The sequence below is a fragment of the Lampetra planeri genome, chromosome 50 (genome assembly GCF_965212315.1).
Source record: "Lampetra planeri chromosome 50, kcLamPlan1.2.h2, whole genome shotgun sequence".
Lineage (NCBI taxonomy): Eukaryota > Metazoa > Chordata > Hyperoartia > Petromyzontiformes > Petromyzontidae > Lampetra > Lampetra planeri.
Window position 1 is genome coordinate 4,786,456 of NC_136156.1, and position 24,513 is coordinate 4,810,968.

General features: G+C 55.0%; 2 protein-coding genes and 1 long non-coding RNA gene across 4 annotated transcripts in view; 1 reads left to right on the top strand and 2 right to left on the bottom strand.

Moving 5' to 3' along the window:
* The window catches only part of HLCS (holocarboxylase synthetase), a 34,607-nt gene extending 18,206 nt beyond the window's left edge, over positions 1–16,401 (bottom strand). Inside the window, exon 1 of the mRNA XM_078616206.1 lies at positions 16,019–16,401. Within this exon, the coding sequence (XP_078472332.1) occupies positions 16,019–16,261 (243 nt within the window). The 5' untranslated portion in view covers positions 16,262–16,401. The remainder of the gene's footprint in view (positions 1–16,018) is intronic.
* On the top strand, positions 15,904–20,099 carry LOC144734143 (uncharacterized). The gene is made up of 2 exons (XR_013588483.1): positions 15,904–16,250; positions 18,074–20,099. It is a non-coding gene; the product is annotated as an uncharacterized LOC144734143 (long non-coding RNA).
* Positions 19,009–24,513, bottom strand: part of ITSN1 (intersectin 1) — a 57,342-nt gene continuing 51,837 nt past the window's right edge. For both annotated transcript variants that reach the window (XM_078616205.1, XM_078616204.1), the window contains 2 exons: positions 24,008–24,181; positions 19,009–23,339 (listed from right to left, as the gene is read on the bottom strand). In XM_078616205.1, coding sequence (XP_078472331.1) covers positions 23,185–23,339; positions 24,008–24,181 — 329 coding nt within the window. In that variant the 3' untranslated portion in view covers positions 19,009–23,184. The remainder of the gene's footprint in view (positions 23,340–24,007; positions 24,182–24,513) is intronic.

Genomic DNA, 24,513 nt, shown 5'->3' on the forward strand with positions numbered 1-24,513 from the left:
CACACACACAGCCATCACACTCACAGCCATCACCCACACAACCATCACCCTCACAGCCATCACCCACACAACCATCACACACACAGCCATCACCCACACAGCCATCACCCTCACAGCCATCACACACACAGCCATCACCCTCACAAACATCACCCACACAGCCATCACACACACAGCCATCACCCTCACAACCATCACCCACACAACCATCACCCTCACAACCATCACCCACACAACAATCACCCACACAGCCATCACACACACAGCCATCACCCTCACAACCATCACCCACACAACCATCACCCTCACAACCATCACCCACACAACCATCACCCACACAGCCATCACCCTCACAGCCATCACCCTCACAGCCATCACCCTCACAACCATCACCCACACAACCATCACCCTCACAACCATCACACTCACAACCATCACACACACAGCCATCACCCACACAGCCATCACCCTCACAGCCATCACACACACAGCCATCACCCTCACAACCATCACCCACACAGCCATCACACACACAGCCATCACCCTCACAACCATCACCCACACAACCATCACCCTCACAACCATCACACTCACAACCATCACCCACACAGCCATCACCCTCACAGCCATCACCCTCACAGCCATCACCCACACAACCACCACCCTCACAACCATCACACTCACAACCATCACCCACACAGCCATCACACACACAGCCATCACCCACACAGCCATCACCCTCACAACCATCACACACACAGCCATCACCCACACAGCCATCACACACACAGCCATCACACTCACAGCCATCACCCACACAACCATCACCCTCACAGCCATCACCCACACAACCATCACACACACAGCCATCACCCACACAGCCATCACCCTCACAGCCATCACACACACAGCCATCACCCTCACAACCATCACCCACACAGCCATCACACACACAGCCATCACCCTCACAACCATCACCCACACAACCATCACCCTCACAACCATCACCCACACAACCATCACCCACACAGCCATCACACACACAGCCATCACCCTCACAACCATCACCCACACAACCATCACCCTCACAACCATCACCCACACAACCATCACCCACACAGCCATCACCCTCACAGCCATCACCCTCACAGCCATCACCCACACAGCCATCACCCTCACAGCCATCACCCTCACAGCCATCACACACACAACCATCACCCTCACAGCCATCACCCACACAGCCATCACACACACAGCCATCACCCTCACAGCCATCACCCTCACAGCCATCACACACACAACCATCACCCTCACAGCCATCACCCTCACAGCCATCACCCACACAGCCATCACACACACAGCCATCACACACACAGCCATCACCCACACAGCCATCACACACACAGCCATCACACTCACAGCCATCACCCACACAGCCATCACACACACAGCCATCACCCTCACAGCCATCACCCTCACAGCCATCACCCACACAGCCATCACACACACAGCCATCACCCTCACAGCCATCACCCACACAGCCATCACACACACAACCATCACCCTCACAACCATCACCCTCACAGCCATCACACACACAGCCATCACCCTCACAACCATCACCCTCACAGCCATCACACACACAACCATCACCCTCACAACCATCACCCACACAGCCATCACACACACAGCCATCACCCTCACAGCCATCACCCTCACAGCCATCACACACACAACCATCACCCTCACAGCCATCACCCACACAGCCATCACACACACAGCCATCACCCTCACAGCCATCACACTCACAACCATCACCCTCACAGCCATCACCCTCACAGCCATCACCCTCACAGCCATCACCCTCACAGCCATCACCCTCACAGCCATCACCCACACAGCCATCACACTCACAACCATCACCCTCACAGCCATCACCCACACAGCCATCACACACACAGCCATCACCCACACAGCCATCACCCTCACAACCATCACCCTCACAGCCATCACACACACAACCATCACCCTCACAACCATCACCCACACAGCCATCACACACACAGCCATCACCCTCACAGCCATCACCCTCACAGCCATCACACACACAACCATCACCCTCACAGCCATCACCCACACAGCCATCACACACACAGCCATCACCCTCACAGCCATCACACTCACAACCATCACCCTCACAGCCATCACCCTCACAGCCATCACCCTCACAGCCATCACCCTCACAGCCATCACCCTCACAGCCATCACCCACACAGCCATCACACTCACAACCATCACCCTCACAGCCATCACCCACACAGCCATCACACACACAGCCATCACCCACACAGCCATCACCCTCACAACCATCACCCTCACAGCCATCACACACACAGCCATCACCCTCACAGCCATCACCCTCACAGCCATCACACACACAGCCATCACCCTCACAACCATCACTCTCACAGCCATCACCCACACAGCCATCACCCACACAGCCATCACCCTCACAGCCATCACCCTCACAGCCATCACACACACAGCCATCACCCTCACAGCCATCACCCACACAGCCATCACCCTCACAACCATCACCCTCACAACCATCACCATCACAGCCATCACCCACACAGCCATCACACACACAGACATCACCCTCACAACCATCACCCTCACAACCATCACCCTCACAACCATCACCCACACAGCCATCACCCTCACAACCATCACCCTCACAGCCATCACCCACACAGCCATCACACACACAGCCATCACCCTCACAACCATCACCCTCACAACCATCACCCACACAGCCATCACCCTCACAACCATCACCCTCACAGCCATCACACACACAGCCATCACACACACAGCCATCACCCACACAGCCATCACACACACAGCCATCACCCTCACAGCCATCACACACACAGCCATCACCCTCACAGCCATCACCCACACAGCCATCACCCTCACAACCATCACCCTCACAGCCATCACCCTCACAACCATCACCCACACAGCCATCACCCTCACAGCCATCACCCACACAGCCATCACCCTCACAACCATCACCCTCACAGCCATCACCCTCACAACCATCACCCTCACAACCATCACCCTCACAACCATCACCCACACAGCCATCACCCTCACAGCCATCACACACACAGCCATCACCCTCACAGCCATCACACACACAGCCATCACCCTCACACCATCACCCACACAGCCATCACCCTCACAACCATCACCCTCACAGCCATCACCCTCACAACCATCACCCACACAGCCATCACCCTCACAGCCATCACCCACACAGCCATCACCCTCACAACCATCACCCTCACAGCCATCACCCTCACAACCATCACCCTCACAACCATCACCCTCACAACCATCACCCACACAGCCATCACCCTCACAGCCATCACACACACAGCCATCACCCTCACAGCCATCACCCACACAGCCATCACCCTCACAGCCATCACACACACAGCCATCACCCTCACAGCCATCACCCTCACAGCCATCACCCTCACAACCATCACCCTCACAGCCATCACCCTCACAACCATCACCCTCACAACCATCACCCTCACAGCCATCACCCTCACAACCATCACCCTCACAACCATCACCCTCACAGCCATCACCCTCACAGCCATCACCCTCACAACCATCACCCTCACAACCATCACCCTCACAGCCATCACCCACACAACCATCACCCTCACAACCATCACCCTCACAACCATCACCCTCACAGCCATCACCCACACAGCCATCACCCACACAACCATCACACACACAGCCATCACCCTCACAGCCATCACCCTCACAGCCATCACCCTCACAACCATCACCCACACAGCCATCACCCACACAGCCATCACCCACACAGCCATCACCCTCACAACCATCACCCACACAGCCATCACCCACACAGCCATCACCCACACAGCCATCACCCACACAGCCATCACCCACACAGCCATCACCCTCACACAGCCATCATCACCCCCATCACCCTCACAGCCATCACCCACACAGCCATCACCCTCACAGCCATCACCCTCACAACCATCACCCTCACAGCCATCACCCACACAGCCATCACCCTCACAACCATCACACACACAGCCATCACCCACACAACCATCACCCTCACAACCATCACCCACACAGCCATCACCCACACAGCCATCACCCTCACAACCATCACACACACAGCCATCACCCACACAGCCATCACACACACAGCCATCACACTCACAGCCATCACCCACACAACCATCACCCTCACAGCCATCACCCACACAACCATCACACACACAGCCATCACCCACACAGCCATCACCCTCACAGCCATCACACACACAGCCATCACCCTCACAAACATCACCCACACAGCCATCACACACACAGCCATCACCCTCACAACCATCACCCACACAACCATCACCCTCACAACCATCACCCACACAACAATCACCCACACAGCCATCACACACACAGCCATCACCCTCACAACCATCACCCACACAACCATCACCCTCACAACCATCACCCACACAACCATCACCCACACAGCCATCACCCTCACAGCCATCACCCTCACAGCCATCACCCTCACAACCATCACCCACACAACCATCACCCTCACAACCATCACACTCACAACCATCACACACACAGCCATCACCCACACAGCCATCACCCTCACAGCCATCACACACACAGCCATCACCCTCACAACCATCACCCACACAGCCATCACACACACAGCCATCACCCTCACAACCATCACCCACACAACCATCACCCTCACAACCATCACACTCACAACCATCACCCACACAGCCATCACCCTCACAGCCATCACCCTCACAGCCATCACCCACACAACCACCACCCTCACAACCATCACACTCACAACCATCACCCACACAGCCATCACACACACAGCCATCACCCACACAGCCATCACCCTCACAACCATCACACACACAGCCATCACCCACACAGCCATCACACACACAGCCATCACACTCACAGCCATCACCCACACAACCATCACCCTCACAGCCATCACCCACACAACCATCACACACACAGCCATCACCCACACAGCCATCACCCTCACAGCCATCACACACACAGCCATCACCCTCACAACCATCACCCACACAGCCATCACACACACAGCCATCACCCTCACAACCATCACCCACACAACCATCACCCTCACAACCATCACCCACACAACCATCACCCACACAGCCATCACACACACAGCCATCACCCTCACAACCATCACCCACACAACCATCACCCTCACAACCATCACCCACACAACCATCACCCACACAGCCATCACCCTCACAGCCATCACCCTCACAGCCATCACCCACACAGCCATCACCCTCACAGCCATCACCCTCACAGCCATCACACACACAACCATCACCCTCACAGCCATCACCCACACAGCCATCACACACACAGCCATCACCCTCACAGCCATCACCCTCACAGCCATCACACACACAACCATCACCCTCACAGCCATCACCCTCACAGCCATCACCCACACAGCCATCACACACACAGCCATCACACACACAGCCATCACCCACACAGCCATCACACACACAGCCATCACACTCACAGCCATCACCCACACAGCCATCACACACACAGCCATCACCCTCACAGCCATCACCCTCACAGCCATCACCCACACAGCCATCACACACACAGCCATCACCCTCACAGCCATCACCCACACAGCCATCACACACACAACCATCACCCTCACAACCATCACCCTCACAGCCATCACACACACAGCCATCACCCTCACAACCATCACCCTCACAGCCATCACACACACAACCATCACCCTCACAACCATCACCCACACAGCCATCACACACACAGCCATCACCCTCACAGCCATCACCCTCACAGCCATCACACACACAACCATCACCCTCACAGCCATCACCCACACAGCCATCACACACACAGCCATCACCCTCACAGCCATCACACTCACAACCATCACCCTCACAGCCATCACCCTCACAGCCATCACCCTCACAGCCATCACCCTCACAGCCATCACCCTCACAGCCATCACCCACACAGCCATCACACTCACAACCATCACCCTCACAGCCATCACCCACACAGCCATCACACACACAGCCATCACCCACACAGCCATCACCCTCACAACCATCACCCTCACAGCCATCACACACACAACCATCACCCTCACAACCATCACCCACACAGCCATCACACACACAGCCATCACCCTCACAGCCATCACCCTCACAGCCATCACACACACAACCATCACCCTCACAGCCATCACCCACACAGCCATCACACACACAGCCATCACCCTCACAGCCATCACACTCACAACCATCACCCTCACAGCCATCACCCTCACAGCCATCACCCTCACAGCCATCACCCTCACAGCCATCACCCTCACAGCCATCACCCACACAGCCATCACACTCACAACCATCACCCTCACAGCCATCACCCACACAGCCATCACACACACAGCCATCACCCACACAGCCATCACCCTCACAACCATCACCCTCACAGCCATCACACACACAGCCATCACCCTCACAGCCATCACCCTCACAGCCATCACACACACAGCCATCACCCTCACAACCATCACTCTCACAGCCATCACCCACACAGCCATCACCCACACAGCCATCACCCTCACAGCCATCACCCTCACAGCCATCACACACACAGCCATCACCCTCACAGCCATCACCCACACAGCCATCACCCTCACAACCATCACCCTCACAACCATCACCATCACAGCCATCACCCACACAGCCATCACACACACAGACATCACCCTCACAACCATCACCCTCACAACCATCACCCTCACAACCATCACCCACACAGCCATCACCCTCACAACCATCACCCTCACAGCCATCACCCACACAGCCATCACACACACAGCCATCACCCTCACAACCATCACCCTCACAACCATCACCCACACAGCCATCACCCTCACAACCATCACCCTCACAGCCATCACACACACAGCCATCACACACACAGCCATCACCCACACAGCCATCACACACACAGCCATCACCCTCACAGCCATCACACACACAGCCATCACCCTCACAGCCATCACCCACACAGCCATCACCCTCACAACCATCACCCTCACAGCCATCACCCTCACAACCATCACCCACACAGCCATCACCCTCACAGCCATCACCCACACAGCCATCACCCTCACAACCATCACCCTCACAGCCATCACCCTCACAACCATCACCCTCACAACCATCACCCTCACAACCATCACCCACACAGCCATCACCCTCACAGCCATCACACACACAGCCATCACCCTCACAGCCATCACACACACAGCCATCACCCTCACACCATCACCCACACAGCCATCACCCTCACAACCATCACCCTCACAGCCATCACCCTCACAACCATCACCCACACAGCCATCACCCTCACAGCCATCACCCACACAGCCATCACCCTCACAACCATCACCCTCACAGCCATCACCCTCACAACCATCACCCTCACAACCATCACCCTCACAACCATCACCCACACAGCCATCACCCTCACAGCCATCACACACACAGCCATCACCCTCACAGCCATCACCCACACAGCCATCACCCTCACAGCCATCACACACACAGCCATCACCCTCACAGCCATCACCCTCACAGCCATCACCCTCACAACCATCACCCTCACAGCCATCACCCTCACAACCATCACCCTCACAACCATCACCCTCACAGCCATCACCCTCACAACCATCACCCTCACAACCATCACCCTCACAGCCATCACCCTCACAGCCATCACCCTCACAACCATCACCCTCACAACCATCACCCTCACAGCCATCACCCACACAACCATCACCCTCACAACCATCACCCTCACAACCATCACCCTCACAGCCATCACCCACACAGCCATCACCCACACAACCATCACACACACAGCCATCACCCTCACAGCCATCACCCTCACAGCCATCACCCTCACAACCATCACCCACACAGCCATCACCCACACAGCCATCACCCACACAGCCATCACCCTCACAACCATCACCCACACAGCCATCACCCACACAGCCATCACCCACACAGCCATCACCCACACAGCCATCACCCACACAGCCATCACCCTCACAGCCATCACCCTCACAGCCATCACCCTCACAGCCATCACCCACACAGCCATCACCCACACAGCCATCACCCACACAGCCATCACCCACACAGCCATCACCCTCATAACCATCACCCTCACAACCATCACCCTCACAGCCATCACCCACACAGCCATCACCCACACAGCCATCACCCTCACAACCATCACCCTCACAGCCATCACCCTCACAACCATCACCCACACAGCCATCACCCTCACAGCCATCACCCACACAGCCATCACCCTCACAACCATCACCCTCACAGCCATCACCCTCACAGCCATCACCCACACAGCCATCACCCTCACAACCATCACCCTCACAACCATCACCCTCACAACCATCACCCTCACAACCATCACCCTCACAGCCATCACCCTCACAGCCATCACCCTCACAACCATCACCCTCACAGCCATCACCCTCACAACCATCACCCACACAGCCATCACCCACACAGCCATCACCCACACAGCCATCACCCTCACAGCCATCACCCTCACAGCCATCACCCTCACAGCCATCACCCTCACAGCCATCACCCTCACAGCCATCACCCTCACAACCATCACCCTCACAGCCATCACCCACACAGCCATCACCCACACAGCCATCACCCTCACAGCCATCACCCTCACAGCCATCACCCTCACAGCCATCACCCTCACAGCCATCACCCTCACAGCCATCACCCTCACAGCCATCACCCACACAGCCATCACACTCACAGCCATCACCCTCACAACCATCACCCTCACAACCATCACCCTCACAGCCATCACCCACACAGCCATCACACTCACAGCCATCACCCTCACAACCATCACCCTCACAACCATCACCCACACAGCCATCACCCACACAGCCATCACACTCACAGCCATCACCCTCACAACCATCACCCTCACAACCATCACCCTCACAGCCATCACCCTCACAGTCATCACCCACACAACCATCACCCACACAACCATCACCCTCACAACCATCACCCACACAGCCATCACCCTCACAGCCATCACCCACACAACCATCACCCTCACAACCATCACCCACACAGCCATCACCCTCACAACCATCACCCTCACAGCCATCACCCACACAACCATCACCCACACAACCATCACCCACACAGTCATCACACACACAGCCATCACCCGCACAACCATCACCCTCACAGCCATCACCCACACAACCATCACCCACACAACCATCACCCACACAGCCATCACCCTCACAGCCATCACCCTCACAACCATCACCCTCACAACCATCACCCACACAACCATCACCCACACAACCATCACCCACACAGCCATCACCCACACAGCCATCACCCACACAACCATCACCCACACAACCATCACCCTCACAGCCATCACCCTCACAGCCATCACCCACACAACCATCACCCACACAACCATCACCCACACAGCCATCACCCTCACAGCCATCACCCTCACAACCATCACCCACACAACCATCACCCTCACAACCATCACCCACACAGCCATCACCCACACAGCCATCACCCACACAACCATCACCCACACAGCCATCACCCACACAGCCATCACCCTCACAACCATCACCCACACAACCATCACCCTCACAACCATCACCCACACAACCATCACCCTCACAGCCATCACCCACACAACCATCACCCACACAGCCATCACCCACACAGCCATCACCCTCACAACCATCACCCTCACAACCATCACCCACACAACCATCACCCTCACAACCATCACCCTCACAACCATCACCCACACAGCCATCACCCACACAACCATCACCCTCACAACCATCACCCACACAGCCATCACCCTCACAGTCATCACCCTCACAGCCATCACCCACACAGCCATCACACACACAGCCATCACCCACACAGCCATCACCCACACAACCATCACCCACACAGCCATCACCCTCACAGTCATCACCCTCACAGCCATCACACACACAGCCATCACACACACAGCCATCACACACACAGCCATCACCCACACAACCATCACCCACACAACCATCACCCACACAGCCATCACACACACAGCCATCACCCTCACAGCCATCACACACACAACCATCACCCACACAACCATCACCCACACAACCATCACCCTCACAACCATCACCCACACAACCATCACCCACACAACCATCACCCTCACAACCATCACCCACACAACCATCACACACACAGCCATCACACACACAGCCATCACACACACAGCCATCACACACACAGCCATCACCCACACAGCCATCACCCTCACAGCCATCACCCTCACAGCCATCACACACACAGCCATCACACACACAGCCATCACACACACAGCCATCACCCTCACAGTCATCACCCACACAGCCATCACCCTCACAGCCATCACCCACACAACCATCACCCTCACAGTCATCACCCACACAACCATCACCCTCACAGTCATCACCCACACAACCATCACCCTCACAGCCATCACCCTCACAGTCATCACCCTCACAGTCATCACCCACACAACCATCACCCACACAACCATCACCCACACAACCATCACCCACACAACCATCACCCACACAACCATCACCCACACAGTCATCACCCACACAACCATCACCCACACAGCCATCACCCTCACAGCCATCACCCACACAGCCATCACACACACAGCCATCACCCTCACAGTCATCACCCACAGAACCATCACCCTCACAGCCATCACACACACAACCATCACCCACACAACCATCACCCACACAACCATCACCCACACAGTCATCACCCTCACAGTCATCACCCACACAACCATCACCCACACAGCCATCACCCTCACAGCCATCACCCACACAGCCATCACCCTCACAACCATCACACACACAGCCATCACACACACAGCCATCACCCACACAACCATCACCCACACAGCCATCACCCTCACAACCATCACACACACAGCCATCACACACACAGCCATCACCCTCACAACCATCACCCACACAACCATCACACACACAGTCATCACCCACACAACCATCACCCACACAGCCATCACCCTCACAGCCATCACCCTCACAGCCATCACACACACAGCCATCACACACACAACCATCACACACACAGTCATCACCCACACAACCATCACCCACACAGCCATCACCCTCACAGCCATCACCCTCACAGCCATCACACACACAGCCATCACCCTCACAACCATCACCCACACAGCCATCACCCACACAGCCATCACCCACACAGCCATCACCCACACAGCCATCACCCTCACAGCCATCACCCTCACAACCATCACCCACACAGCCATCACCCTCACAGCCATCACACACACAGCCATCACCCTCACAGTCATCACACACACAGCCATCACCCACACAGCCATCACACACACAGCCATCACTCACACAGCCATCACCCTCACAGCCATCACCCTCACAGTCATCACACACACAGCCATCACACACACAGCCATCACCCACACAGCCATCACCCTCACAGTCATCACACACACAGCCATCACACACACAGCCATCACACACACAGCCATCACTCACACAGCCATCACCCTCACAGCCATCACCCTCACAGTCATCACACACACAGCCATCACACACACAGCCATCACCCTCACAGCCATCACCCTCACAGTCATCACACACACAGCCATCACACACACAGCCATCACACACACAGCCATCACCCACACAGCCATCACACACACAGCCATCACCCTCACAGCCATCACACACACAGCCATCACCCTCACAGTCATCACACACACAGCCATCACCCACACAGCCATCACACACACAGCCATCACCCACACAGCCATCACCCTCACAGCCATCACCCTCACAGTCATCACACACACAGCCATCACACACACAGCCATCACCCACACAGCCATCACCCACACAGCCATCACCCTCACAGCCATCACACACACAGCCATCACCCTCACAGCCATCACACACACAGCCATCACCCTCACAGCCATCACCCTCACAGCCATCACCCTCACAGTCATCACACACACAGCCATCACACACACAGCCATCACACACACAGCCATCACCCACACAGCCATCACCCTCACAGCCATCACCCTCACAGTCATCACACACACAGCCATCACACACACAGCCATCACCCACACAGCCATCACCCTCACAGCCATCACCCTCACAGTCATCACACACACAGCCATCACCCACACAGCCATCACCCACACAGTCATCACACACACAGCCATCACCCACACAGCCATCACCCTCACAGTCATCACACACACAGCCATCACCCACACAGCCATCACCCACACAGCCATCACCCTCACAGTCATCACCCTCACAGCCATCACACACACAGCCATCACCCACACAGCCATCACCCACACAGCCATCACCCACACAGCCATCACCCACACAGCCATCACCCTCACAGTCATCACCCACACAGCCATCACCCTCACAGCCATCACCCACACAGCCATCACCCACACAACCATCACCCACACAACCATCACACACACAGCCATCACCCACACAGCCATCACCCTCACAGCCATCACCCACACAGCCATCACCCACACAACCATCACCCACACAACCATCACACACACAGCCATCACCCTCACAGCCATCACCCACACAGCCATCACCCACACAGCCATCACACACACAGCCATCACACATACAGCCATCACCCTCACAGCCATCACACACACAGCCATCACCCTCACAGCCATCACCCTCACAGCCATCACCCACACAGCCATCACCCACACAACCATCACACACACAGCCATCACACACACAGCCATCACCCTCACAGCCATCACCCACACAGCCATCACCCACACAACCATCACCCACACAACCATCACACACACAGCCATCACCCTCACAGCCATCACCCACACAGCCATCACCCACACAACCATCACACACACAGCCATCACCCACACAACCATCACACACACAGCCATCACACACACAGCCATCACCCTCACAGCCATCACACTCACAGCCATCACACACACAGCCATCACCCACACAACCATCACACACACAGCCATCACACACACAGCCATCACCCACACAACCATCACACACACAGCCATCACCCTCACAGCCATCACCCTCACAGCCATCACCCTCACAGCCATCACACACACAGCCATCACCCACACAACCATCACACACACAGCCATCACACACACAGCCATCACACACACAGCCATCACCCTCACAACCATCACCCTCACAGCCATCACACACACAGCCATCACACACACAGCCATCACACACACAGCCATCACCCTCACAGCCATCACACTCACAGCCATCACACACACAGCCATCACACACACAGCCATCACACACACAGCGATCACCCTCACAGCCATCACCCACACAACCATCACACACACAGCCATCACACACACAGCCATCACCCTCACAGCCATCACCCACACAACCATCACACACACAGCCATCACACACACAGCCATCACACACACAGCCATCACCCTCACAACCATCACCCTCACAGCCATCACACACACAGCCATCACACACACAGCCATCACACACACAGCCATCACCCTCACAGCCATCACACTCACAGCCATCACACACACAGCCATCACACACACAGCCATCACACACACAGCCATCACCCTCACAGCCATCACACACACAACCATCACCCACACAACCATCACCCTCACAACCATCACCCTCACAACCATCACCCTCACAGCCATCACCCTCACAGCCATCACCCACACAACCATCACCCTCACAGCCATCACACTCACAGCCATCACCCACACAGCCATCACCCACACAGCCATCACACACACAGCCATCACCCACACAGCCATCACACACACAGCCATCACCCACACAGCCATCACCCACACAGCCATCACACTCACAGCCATCACCCACACAGCCATCACCCACACAGCCATCACACTCACAGCCATCACCCTCACAGCCATCACCCACACAGCCATCACCCACACAGCCATCACCCACACAGCCATCACCCACACAGCCATCACACTCACAGCCATCACCCTCACAGCCATCACCCACACAGCCATCACCCACACAGCCATCACACACACAGCCATCACCCACACAGCCATCACACACACAGCCATCACCCACACAGCCATCACCCACACAGCCATCACCCACACAGCCATCACACTCACAGCCATCACCCACACAGCCATCACCCACACAGCCATCACACTCACAGCCATCACCCTCACAGCCATCACCCACACAGCCATCACCCACACAGCCATCACCCACACAGCCATCACACTCACAGCCATCACACACACAGCCATCACACACACAGCCATCACCCTCACAGCTATCACACACACAGCCATCACCCACACAGCCATCACACACACAGCCATCACCCACACAGCCATCACCCACACAGCCATCACACTCACAGCCATCACCCACACAGCCATCACCCACACAGCCATCACACTCACAGCCATCACCCTCACAGCCATCACCCACACAGCCATCACCCACACAGCCATCACCCACACAGCCATCACACTCACAGCCATCACACGCACAGCCATCACACACACAGCCATCACCCTCACAGCCATCACCCTCACAGCCATCACACTCACAGCCATCACACTCACAGCCATCATACTCACAGCCATCACACACACAGCCATCACCCACACAGCCATCACCCTCACAGCTATCACACACACAGCCATCACACACACAGCCATCACCCTCACAGCTATCACACACACAGCCATCACACACACAGCCATCACCCTCACAGCTATCACACACACAGCCATCACCCACACAGCCATCACCCTCACAGCTATCACACACACAGCCATCACACACACAGCCATCACCCTCACAGCCATCACACACACAGCCATCACCCACACAGCCATCACCCTCACAGCTATCACACACACAGCCATCACACACACAGCCATCACCCTCACAGCCATCACCCTCACAACCATCACACACACAGCTGCGAGGACTTCAACTCCACTGCTGGATGGATGAGAGGGAGGTTGGTGGGGGGGGGGGGGCGGAGAGGTTGGTGGGGGGGGGAAGGTTGGTGGGGGGGGAGGTTGGTGGGGGGGAGGTTGGTGGGGGGGGAGAGGTTGGTGGGGGGAGAGGTTGGTGGGGGGGAGAGGTTGGTGGGGGGGAGAGGTTGGTGGGGGGGGGGGTTGGTGGGGGGGGAGAGGTTGGTGGGGGGAGAGCTTGGTGGGGGGGAGAGGTTGGTGGGGGGGAGAGGTTGGTGGGGGGGGAGAGGTTGGTGGGGGTGAGAGGTTGGTGGGGGGGGTTGGTGGGGGGGGGGAGAGGTTGGTGGGGGGGGAGAGGTTGGTGGGGGGAGAGGTTGGTGGGGGGAGAGGTTGGTGGGGGGGAGAGGTTGGTGGGGGGGAGAGGTTGGTGGGGGGGAAAGGTTGGTGGGGGGGAGAGGTTGGTGGGGGGGGAGAGGTTGGTGGGGGGGAGGAGGTTGGTGGGGGGGAGAGGTTGGTGGGGGGGGTAGCCACCCACTGTCCCCCTCACCATACGTCACCAGCCTGGTCAGTGCGGGTTTGTGACGGGAACACCGCTCCCCTCCCCCCGCCCGCAACTAAAGTCACGGTGCCAGGCTAGGTGCACTCTGCTCACCTTGGGCTGCACGAGCTCGCACACGCGGCCCTGCCCGCCTCCCCCCGGCGTGGGGCAGTCGGGCCGAGACGAGAGGAAGAGACTGGCCGAGTTGGCCACGGAGCGACGCAGGGCGACGAGGATTTCCTCGGGAGACGACGACGCCGAGGAGGAGGAGGCAGAGGAGGAGGCAGCAGCAGCAGCAGCAGCAGCGAGACGTCGCATCCTGAAGAAGAGGTAGACGTAGCAAGCGGTGAGTAGCATAGCGGGGGTGGTGGCGGTGGTTGCCGGCTGCTGGTGGTGCTGGCTGTGCTGCTGCTGCTGCTGGTCGCGATGACCATGGCCAGAGAGGGCCGAGGTCGCATGCACCGCGGGTGGTGCTGGTGCCCTCTTGCGGGTGGTGCTGGTAGTGTCGTGGTCGCAGTGGTGGGGAGCGGTGGTGCAGCGGTTAGCGCTGTGAACCCGGCGACACGAGTTCGATTCCCGCTCACGGCCAACACCGGTGACGATTATCTGAAGCGGTCCTGGGCCTCCTCCCCTAAGTCGGCTCAGCCTCAAATGAGTACCTGATGCGGTGTGTAAACATTGGCAATAGGGAGACAAAGGCGGTCGGGCGTGGTGCTGGCCACCCACCCCCTCGTGTACCGTTCCGGCCTTCGTAGGTGCTCGCTAACAGCACTTGCCCCTACAGTCTGTTAAGGCTATACGGGGGATCTTTGTTTGTAGTGGTCACAGTAGGGGGCACAGGTGGTGCATCAGCCAGTCATCTCAGTCAGTCGACCCGTGGCACCCGCTGGGTCTGCCCCGTGACCTCCTGCCAGCGGGCGTTCGACACTTCACGTGGCCTCAAGGTGCACTTGGCCTGGCACAAGCGTCGTGGTGACGTCACCGCCACTTAGTGGCGAATGGCGGTTGTTGTTGTTGTTGTAGTGGTCAAGCGCTTCGCTGCGCTACGAACCTGGCGACCCGGGTTCGATTGCCGCTCAAGGGCAACACCAGGTGACGATTATCTGAAGCGGTCCTGGGCCTCCCCTAGGTCTACTCAGCCTCAAATGGGGAGACAAAGGCGGTCGGGCATGGTGTTGGCCACCCACCCCCTCGTGTGCCGTGCCGGTCTTCACAGGTGCTACTCGCTAACAGCACTTGCCCCTACAGTCTGTTGCAGGCTATACGGGGGATCTTTGTCTTTGCCCTCTTGTGGACAAGCCCCCGTTAACAGAGGCCCACGCCAAACTCGGACGAGATGACAAATTAAGAATATCCATAACACAGGTGTTTTTTTCTGGGGGGTTAAATCGCGTAAATATAAATGTTGGCGTTAAACCCGCCAGCACCCGACGACACAATCAATCAGTGAGGTTTGTCACGTAAACAGAACGTGGAGAGTAAACACAGCATTTACCTGGCCTGGCACCAACATTTACCTGGCCGTGACATAATTGTGGGTTTGCTCTCCAACACACCGGTGTGCTGTACTAGTGACGAATTGGCATGTTTTGTTTATGTGACAAAGCTTACTAAATTGACTGGTCGTGGGTTCGATCCCGACCCTGACACCTGCTGCTGTATATTTGGTGTTTGCGTGTCTCTCTCATCATCACTACCATCACGGTGGCTAGGAGATGTTAACTACCTCGCCTGGTGTACAGGAGGTCGTGGGTTCGATCTCGACCCTGACGCCTGCTGCTGTATATTTGGAGTTTGCGGTGTCTCTCTCCCCGTGGTCGTGTGGATTTTTCTCTGGCTCCTTCGGTTTTTCTCTCCACATTTAGAATCAACATCACTCGTTTATAGTATTTGGCTGCTGTACATTTCAAAATGATAAAACCACATCGTTAAGCTATTATTTGTGGCCAGGTCGCTTCTGAAATAGCTCAGTGGGCCTTATGTGTTAAAATTAAAATATAGTTTTAAAATAGTTTAAATACGTTTCCCATGGATAATCCTTACTATTCAACCACGAGTCACATTGGCAGTTTTCAATTGCTTGGCTGCCACTGAATATTGAGTGTATACCCGCGGACGAGATGGGGCGATGGAATCGGCTCATGTTCTGGGTGGATTATTACTTTGTAGGATCGTGAGAGGTGGCTGCGGCTCGGAGAGGCCTTCATCCAGCAGTGGATTGACCATGACTGATGATACCCAAGTGGCAATAAAGGGTGATCAGTGTACAAGGTTGGTGCAGATATCTTGTGACCCCCCCCCCCCCCCAATTAATTGACCCCCAAACATTTATTTTTCATACTCTGGTTCTTTCGGTAAAGTCACGTAGGTATCAAATAACATAAATGAAACCTGATGTGAGACAAAAACTGATGCCAGATTTGGAATCAGCACCCCCAAATTACCTTAAAACCGTTGGAATACCTTATTCCAGAAAAAGTGTGTTGACCAGTGATAATCAATGCACCTGCTGATCTGCTTCAACTGGTTATTCCCGATTCCAACTTTACGTATGTAGCAATTCTTACTATGGCATACATTGGAAGGTTGCGAGGTCAAATCGTGGTCCTTATTTATTTAGTGCGTGTGTTCGCACCAAGCACTGATCCACGCCGAACTCCATCTCTCTCTCTTCCACCACACAGCAAGCTGACCCATCGAGTGCTCGTGCCAGAAATCCCAGAGGGGTTGACGAGACTTGAGACGAACATGTCCAGGGGCAGTTACCGAGTTCCTCGCGGATGGGCAGGATCGGGTGTAACATGATATACGGTTGAGTTCGCAGACTGTTCAGACACCTCTGCAGATAACCGAGGGGTGCAACGTGGTGAAAAAAATTAGCAGGACCCTCCTGAAGGTCTTGAGACTGAGCTTTCCCCGGGTAATAATGTAGCAATGTCTGATAAGTAAATAGTTTACTGTGCACACTTTAATAATTCACGAGACAAATGGTGCTACTCTATAACCACCCCTCACGGCAGCAGACCCAACGCACTCGGGGAAAACCAAACGCAGTCCTGACGTCCTCACTCGCCACAAGTGCCATTACACACACGAGCCTCGACTCATTACCAATGAGAACTTTATTGGATCAAGACGGCAATGTACAGCTTGGCCGGTATCTATCATACAGGATCACGATTCTCACGCTGGGCAGTCAGTCGTACTGCACAGGGGACAGCTGCTGGGAGTGAATTCCGAAGCTTCTACGAAGCCCGTGGGAGTGTGATCATTAGCCCAAACTAAGGCGTCTTGATGCAACCATAGGACGCGAGTGATACGTGGCTTGGCGCCTCCCCCTGCCCGGAACAATGGAATGCACGTTCACGTTATTCCGTCAAAAGATAACTGCTGGCAATAACTCGGCACAATCACTGGTAATGGCAGGCAGGCAGGCAGGCCCACCACGTTGAGTGGGGGTGACGCCACGGCTCGGTAAACGGACTGCACCGCGTACCGATCGTACACCGATGCACGTGAACAGGTCCGAGCCTCTGGCCACGAAGATATTCGCCCGTACGGATGCAAACGAGCACGGACCGATAGCCTGGGTCACTGCAGCGAGGCATCGCTGCAGACAATTTCAATGTTGCTTTAAAAGCTGCAGAAGCAAACATTGACGTCTGACGCTGTTCATTGATCAAATACAGTAAACGAGTGCTGAAAGATGCAAATCTTTAGACGCTTTAGACGGCCAAAGAATCGGCCGGTGGTGTCTTGGAGGAGTCCCGGAGAGTCGAGTTCGATTCCAGAGCTCACGATTGCCGGGACTACAAGGTGCCGCGTCTTCCGTCACCCCTGGAGCATTGGTCACTGTTAAATAAATAACTCCCAAAACAATTCTGCAGATCTGCATCTCGTGTAGCGATGCTCTATATTTATTGGGTGACCAGCTGCCAGATTGAGTTACATCCTGCCTGCCCCACCTTGACGTGGACTCCGGCTGACTTGGCCAAGAGAAATGTTTGGTTCTCCACTTAAATTAAGATCAAAAATTCCCTTTGATTTGTGCTCATAGCTTATTCTGGGAAATTACCTCAACGCAATATTAAATTATTCGCAAAATCAGGTCTGGCTTGCGCACAAATTATCAATGTGACAACATCAGCCCTTATATTAAAACGATTCGTTTTACCCTAGCCCAATTTATCCCAGCCCTAAAAGCCTGCCCCGCCCCCCCACCCTAACACTTACTAACCACATTATTGCTTTACACTTCATATATCTGTGTGAAAACTCGTGAGGTTGGTAAATGTCGAATGAGGTGGCACCGATTGGCTGCACGAATGAAAGGCGGAAGTAGCAGGCCTCCATGTTCACTTCACTGCCACCCCATTGCCACAGCCAGAGGCCTCCAAGGGCAGCCAAGATGGGCTGTGATCTCAAGCCGAGTCAGTTCTACCACACGAAGCAAACTTGGGAAGAATGCAATCTAGAGGGATGGTTATTGGCAAGCTGTGACGATTCTAACAACATAAAACAGGGATTGCATTTTCCTCCCTCTAAGAAAATCAACTTTGATCCCTTTTTTCCCCTCCAAATGAACGCATTTATCCAAAAGCAACAGTCAGCTGACAACGTTTTAAAGAAAAATCTTCCTTTTCTAAATGTGGCCTCTTGTGGTGGAGTGGCTGAGCTGGAAGGACCTGAACAGGTGGCTCTGCCAAACCCGACCGTCAAACCTCCAAAACGCAGCTTCCATTTTTAAAGCTATCAATGACAACTCTTCTAGGACACGTGAAGGCGAACCTGCGATCATCACTTACAATATACCACCGTCAAATAATCATAAAACTAAAAATTATTGGCTAGACATGACAGCCATGTGCAAACATTGATCCGAAGGAGAGTGCTGCAATAAGTAAACACGAAGGACTCGCACACCAAATGGGTAACGGGTGCCGCTGTACGGGGAGGGGGGGATGAACGGGGACCGTCATCCCCATCCGTGCACTCCGCATTCACTCCAACGCGCCCTGACGAATGTTTGCGCTGAGGCCTACGTGGAACTGAGGCCTACGTGGCCTGTAGGGACGAAACTGAGGCCGGCTTCTCCTTTCGCTACGGATTAATCACAATCGCGCACAGCGCTGGATTAACTTTTGTGTTTTTTTTTTACCAAGTACGCTTGTAACATTCTAGATTTGAAGCTTTCGTGACTGCAAGGATTGATACTCTTAGTTTTTTCGGTAAAGTCACGTGGGTAAAAAATGAAATTAAAATTTATAAAAAATAAAATAATAAAAATCACGACGTTTCGGAGGCAACACAAGTCTCCGTCATCAGGTGGGACCGTAACAGCCAGATTTGCTGTATCAAGTTACAACTTGCATCTTGGAATCCCCGCCTCACTTGATACAGCAAATCTGGCTGTGACCGTCCCACCTGATGACGGAGACTTGTGTTGCCTCCGAAACGTCGTGATTTTTATTATTTTACTTTTATAAATTTTAATTTAATTTTTTACCTACTTGGTGACTTTACCGAAAAAACTAAGAGTACACTTGTAACAGTGATAATACCGAAAGAATCAAAGAGTAATAATAGTGGCGTTGGTGAAAAGCCGTCACCTGGTCATCCGGCGCCGACTCCTTGCCAAGAAGTGTCCGATTCGTAAACAGTTTTTACCAAGTACCAATTTTAAAATAAAAAATTGTGTCAAGTATTTCCCAAAAATGTTACGAAGCGTTATGATTACCTTAAAAAAAATTGGTACGCGGTAAGACGGTTTAAAAATCAGAAGCCTACCGTTTCAATCGGCAGGGTTTGGTGATCATGTAATTATATCGGAGATTACGTAGCGCACGTGCGCCTGCCACATCAACGGAGGCTTCCTCGTAGGCCACAGCGCACGCTGCTTCATTGCTGGCAGCGCTGCCGAGCGCAATCCAGTGCCGCACTTCCTCGCGCCACGTGGGTCAGCCGTGGCTACTTTGGGCCCTGTAAACATTGGTTTCGCTAGTTGGCACTTTCATCGCATCACAGACCAAGCGCCCAAACTAAGGCGCGGCGTACGAACACCACGGCAGCAGGTGGCATCGCGACCGTGGCTCCACGCGTGGCACAAAGGCCCATTCTAAATGTGTTTGGAGTGATTTGTTAAGTCACCCAGAGGATTTCAGCACTGACCCGCCTGACGCTAGCTCTCGAAAGTACGACGCCGGAGAGAATTGTAATATTGTCCAGCAGGCTCAAAACATGCGGGGGGGGGGGGGGGTGGGGGAATGATTTGGTGACGTGGCCGTCGGACACACGTGTGGGTCGCCCCTTGCTTTGGCAGCGCCGGGCACGGAGTTGTGAATGCGGACTGTGGATCGCAGCAGCGACACCGCGCGCACACACGCACACACACACCAGACTCGCACACGCACGCACGGCACCTCCTAGTGAGGCTCGCCTCACACTATTACACAAGTAAAATATTAACGAGACCCAACCCTGCGTCGCTCACATAGAGCGGCGGTGGCAACGTTCCACCACAGCGAACCCGCAGCAGCGAGTCGCACTGAATGGGTCCCATCCCAGCTCTCTATACTGCCAGTGTATATACCGTATACCGTCAGTGTATATACATGTGTATGGCCATTACCAGGCAAAATGACTGCTCTTACTGTCCACAAACCAACTGGCTTAGGCCTTTGATATGCACTCAATTACCATTTCATCATCATCATATTTATATTAATCATAAAAAAAACAAATGACTAGAACATTTCATAAATATGAACAATTCCCCCGTTTGTGCTGCCAACAAGGGATGTCGTGCGGCACACGCCACACCCGGCAACCCGACCGATGTGCACGCTCGGCTGCCGGTTTGGAAACCCACGTTTTGCCACGGACCGATTTTGTTCGAAGCAAAAATATCGTAAGAAAAAAAGTTTCCCCAAAAATTGTAATAAAGTACGAGATCAACCCTTTTTGCAAATCGGTCCACCGTAGCCGGGTTTCTTTTTTTTTATCAAATCGGCAGCCTCCTACGGCCAAGATCGGCCAGGCAGGCGGGTACGGTGCACGCCAGCGAGGGACAGTGGAATGACTGGTGGGGGAAGGAGGCCGGGGCCGTTCCGCCACGGTCGTGGGCCACGATGCGAGGAGAGGGGTGCGGGGAGCTGGGAGCCCGCGGGGCTTTCTATCGTTTGGGTGGGGGGATGCGAGGGGGTTGGGTGGGTGGGGGGCGTCGTGACCCCAGTGCTTGCGGGGAGCGGGCAGGGGAGACGGACGGACGGTGGTGACGAGGGCTACTCGCGGCCGTCCTGGAAGAGCTGCAGGTCGAGTCTGGCCGTGATTTCGCCCGTCGGGACTTCGTGCAGCAGCAGCCTCTTGCTGATGGGGCCCTTGGTGTCCTGGTCGCGCTTGATGTCGGCCACGCGGATCTCCGTGCGACCCAGGAAGTCTGTGCGCGCAAGCGGATACCACCACCGACGCCGTTGTCGTCACAACCTCAACCGCCATCACCGCCACAGTCACCACGTCAACGACCATTACCACCACCACTACCATGACTGTCAACAGCACCACTAGCAAGCACAGTGACCACCACCACTACCATGACTGTCAACAGCACCACTAGCAAGCACAGTGACCACCACCACTACCATGACTGTCAAAAGCACCACTAGCAAGCACAGTGACCACCACCACTACCATGACTGTCAACAGCACCACTAGCAAGCACAGTGACCACCACCACTACCATGACTGTCAACTGGTGAGTGTGTGATCTGTGTGTGTGTGTTATGTATGTGGGTGTACTATGTGTGGTGTCTAGTGACTGTGGTATTTGGTGTATGTGCCTGCAGTACATTTGTGTGCTTGTATGTGTAAGTGGTGTTTGTATGGGATGCATGTTGTGTAGATTGTATGTGTGTAGATGGTTTGTGTGCATGCTGTTATATTTGCAAGTGGTGCGTATGTATGGTATATTGTACGCGGTCTGCGTGTGTGTGCGAACAGTATATCTTGTGTGCGGCTTGTGTTTGTCGTGTACTTGTGTGGTGTGGCGTACGTGTGCGGTGTGGCGTGCGGTGTGGCGTATGCGTGTGGAGTGCCTTGCTCGGTTACCGTCCGGTGAGAATTGGTCGCGCTCGAACACGGTGATGCACAGCACGTCCTGCTCCAAGTCCTTGACGAAGAACTGGCAGTTTGAGTTCCACTTGGGGTTCACGCTGTCCTGTATCGTCTTGGTGATGTGGCACTGAGCACCCATGGTCACCTCGCAGTACGGGTTACTCTTCCCTGCGCTCGCCACACACACACACGCACACACCGTGCATTCTGTCGCGTGGCGGGGAGTCCGTCGGCAATGTTTCTCTGTCCGTGTCGAGGTTGGCGAACGAGCCGGTGGACGGCTTCATGAGTCGCCCGGCGAACATCTGGAATGCGGCCGGGCGAGGGATGGAAGTGGGAAGTGGGGGTGACTGCGTGTTGTTGCGTTTTTTAAGAACCTGTTGGATGGCATTTCTGGGGTCACAGGATGAATTCCATTTTGTACCTCCTACAGAAGCGCGTGTGTGGGGCAGTGATCGGTGATGCGAGCGGTGGATTGCACTTCAGCGCCGTCACAATTA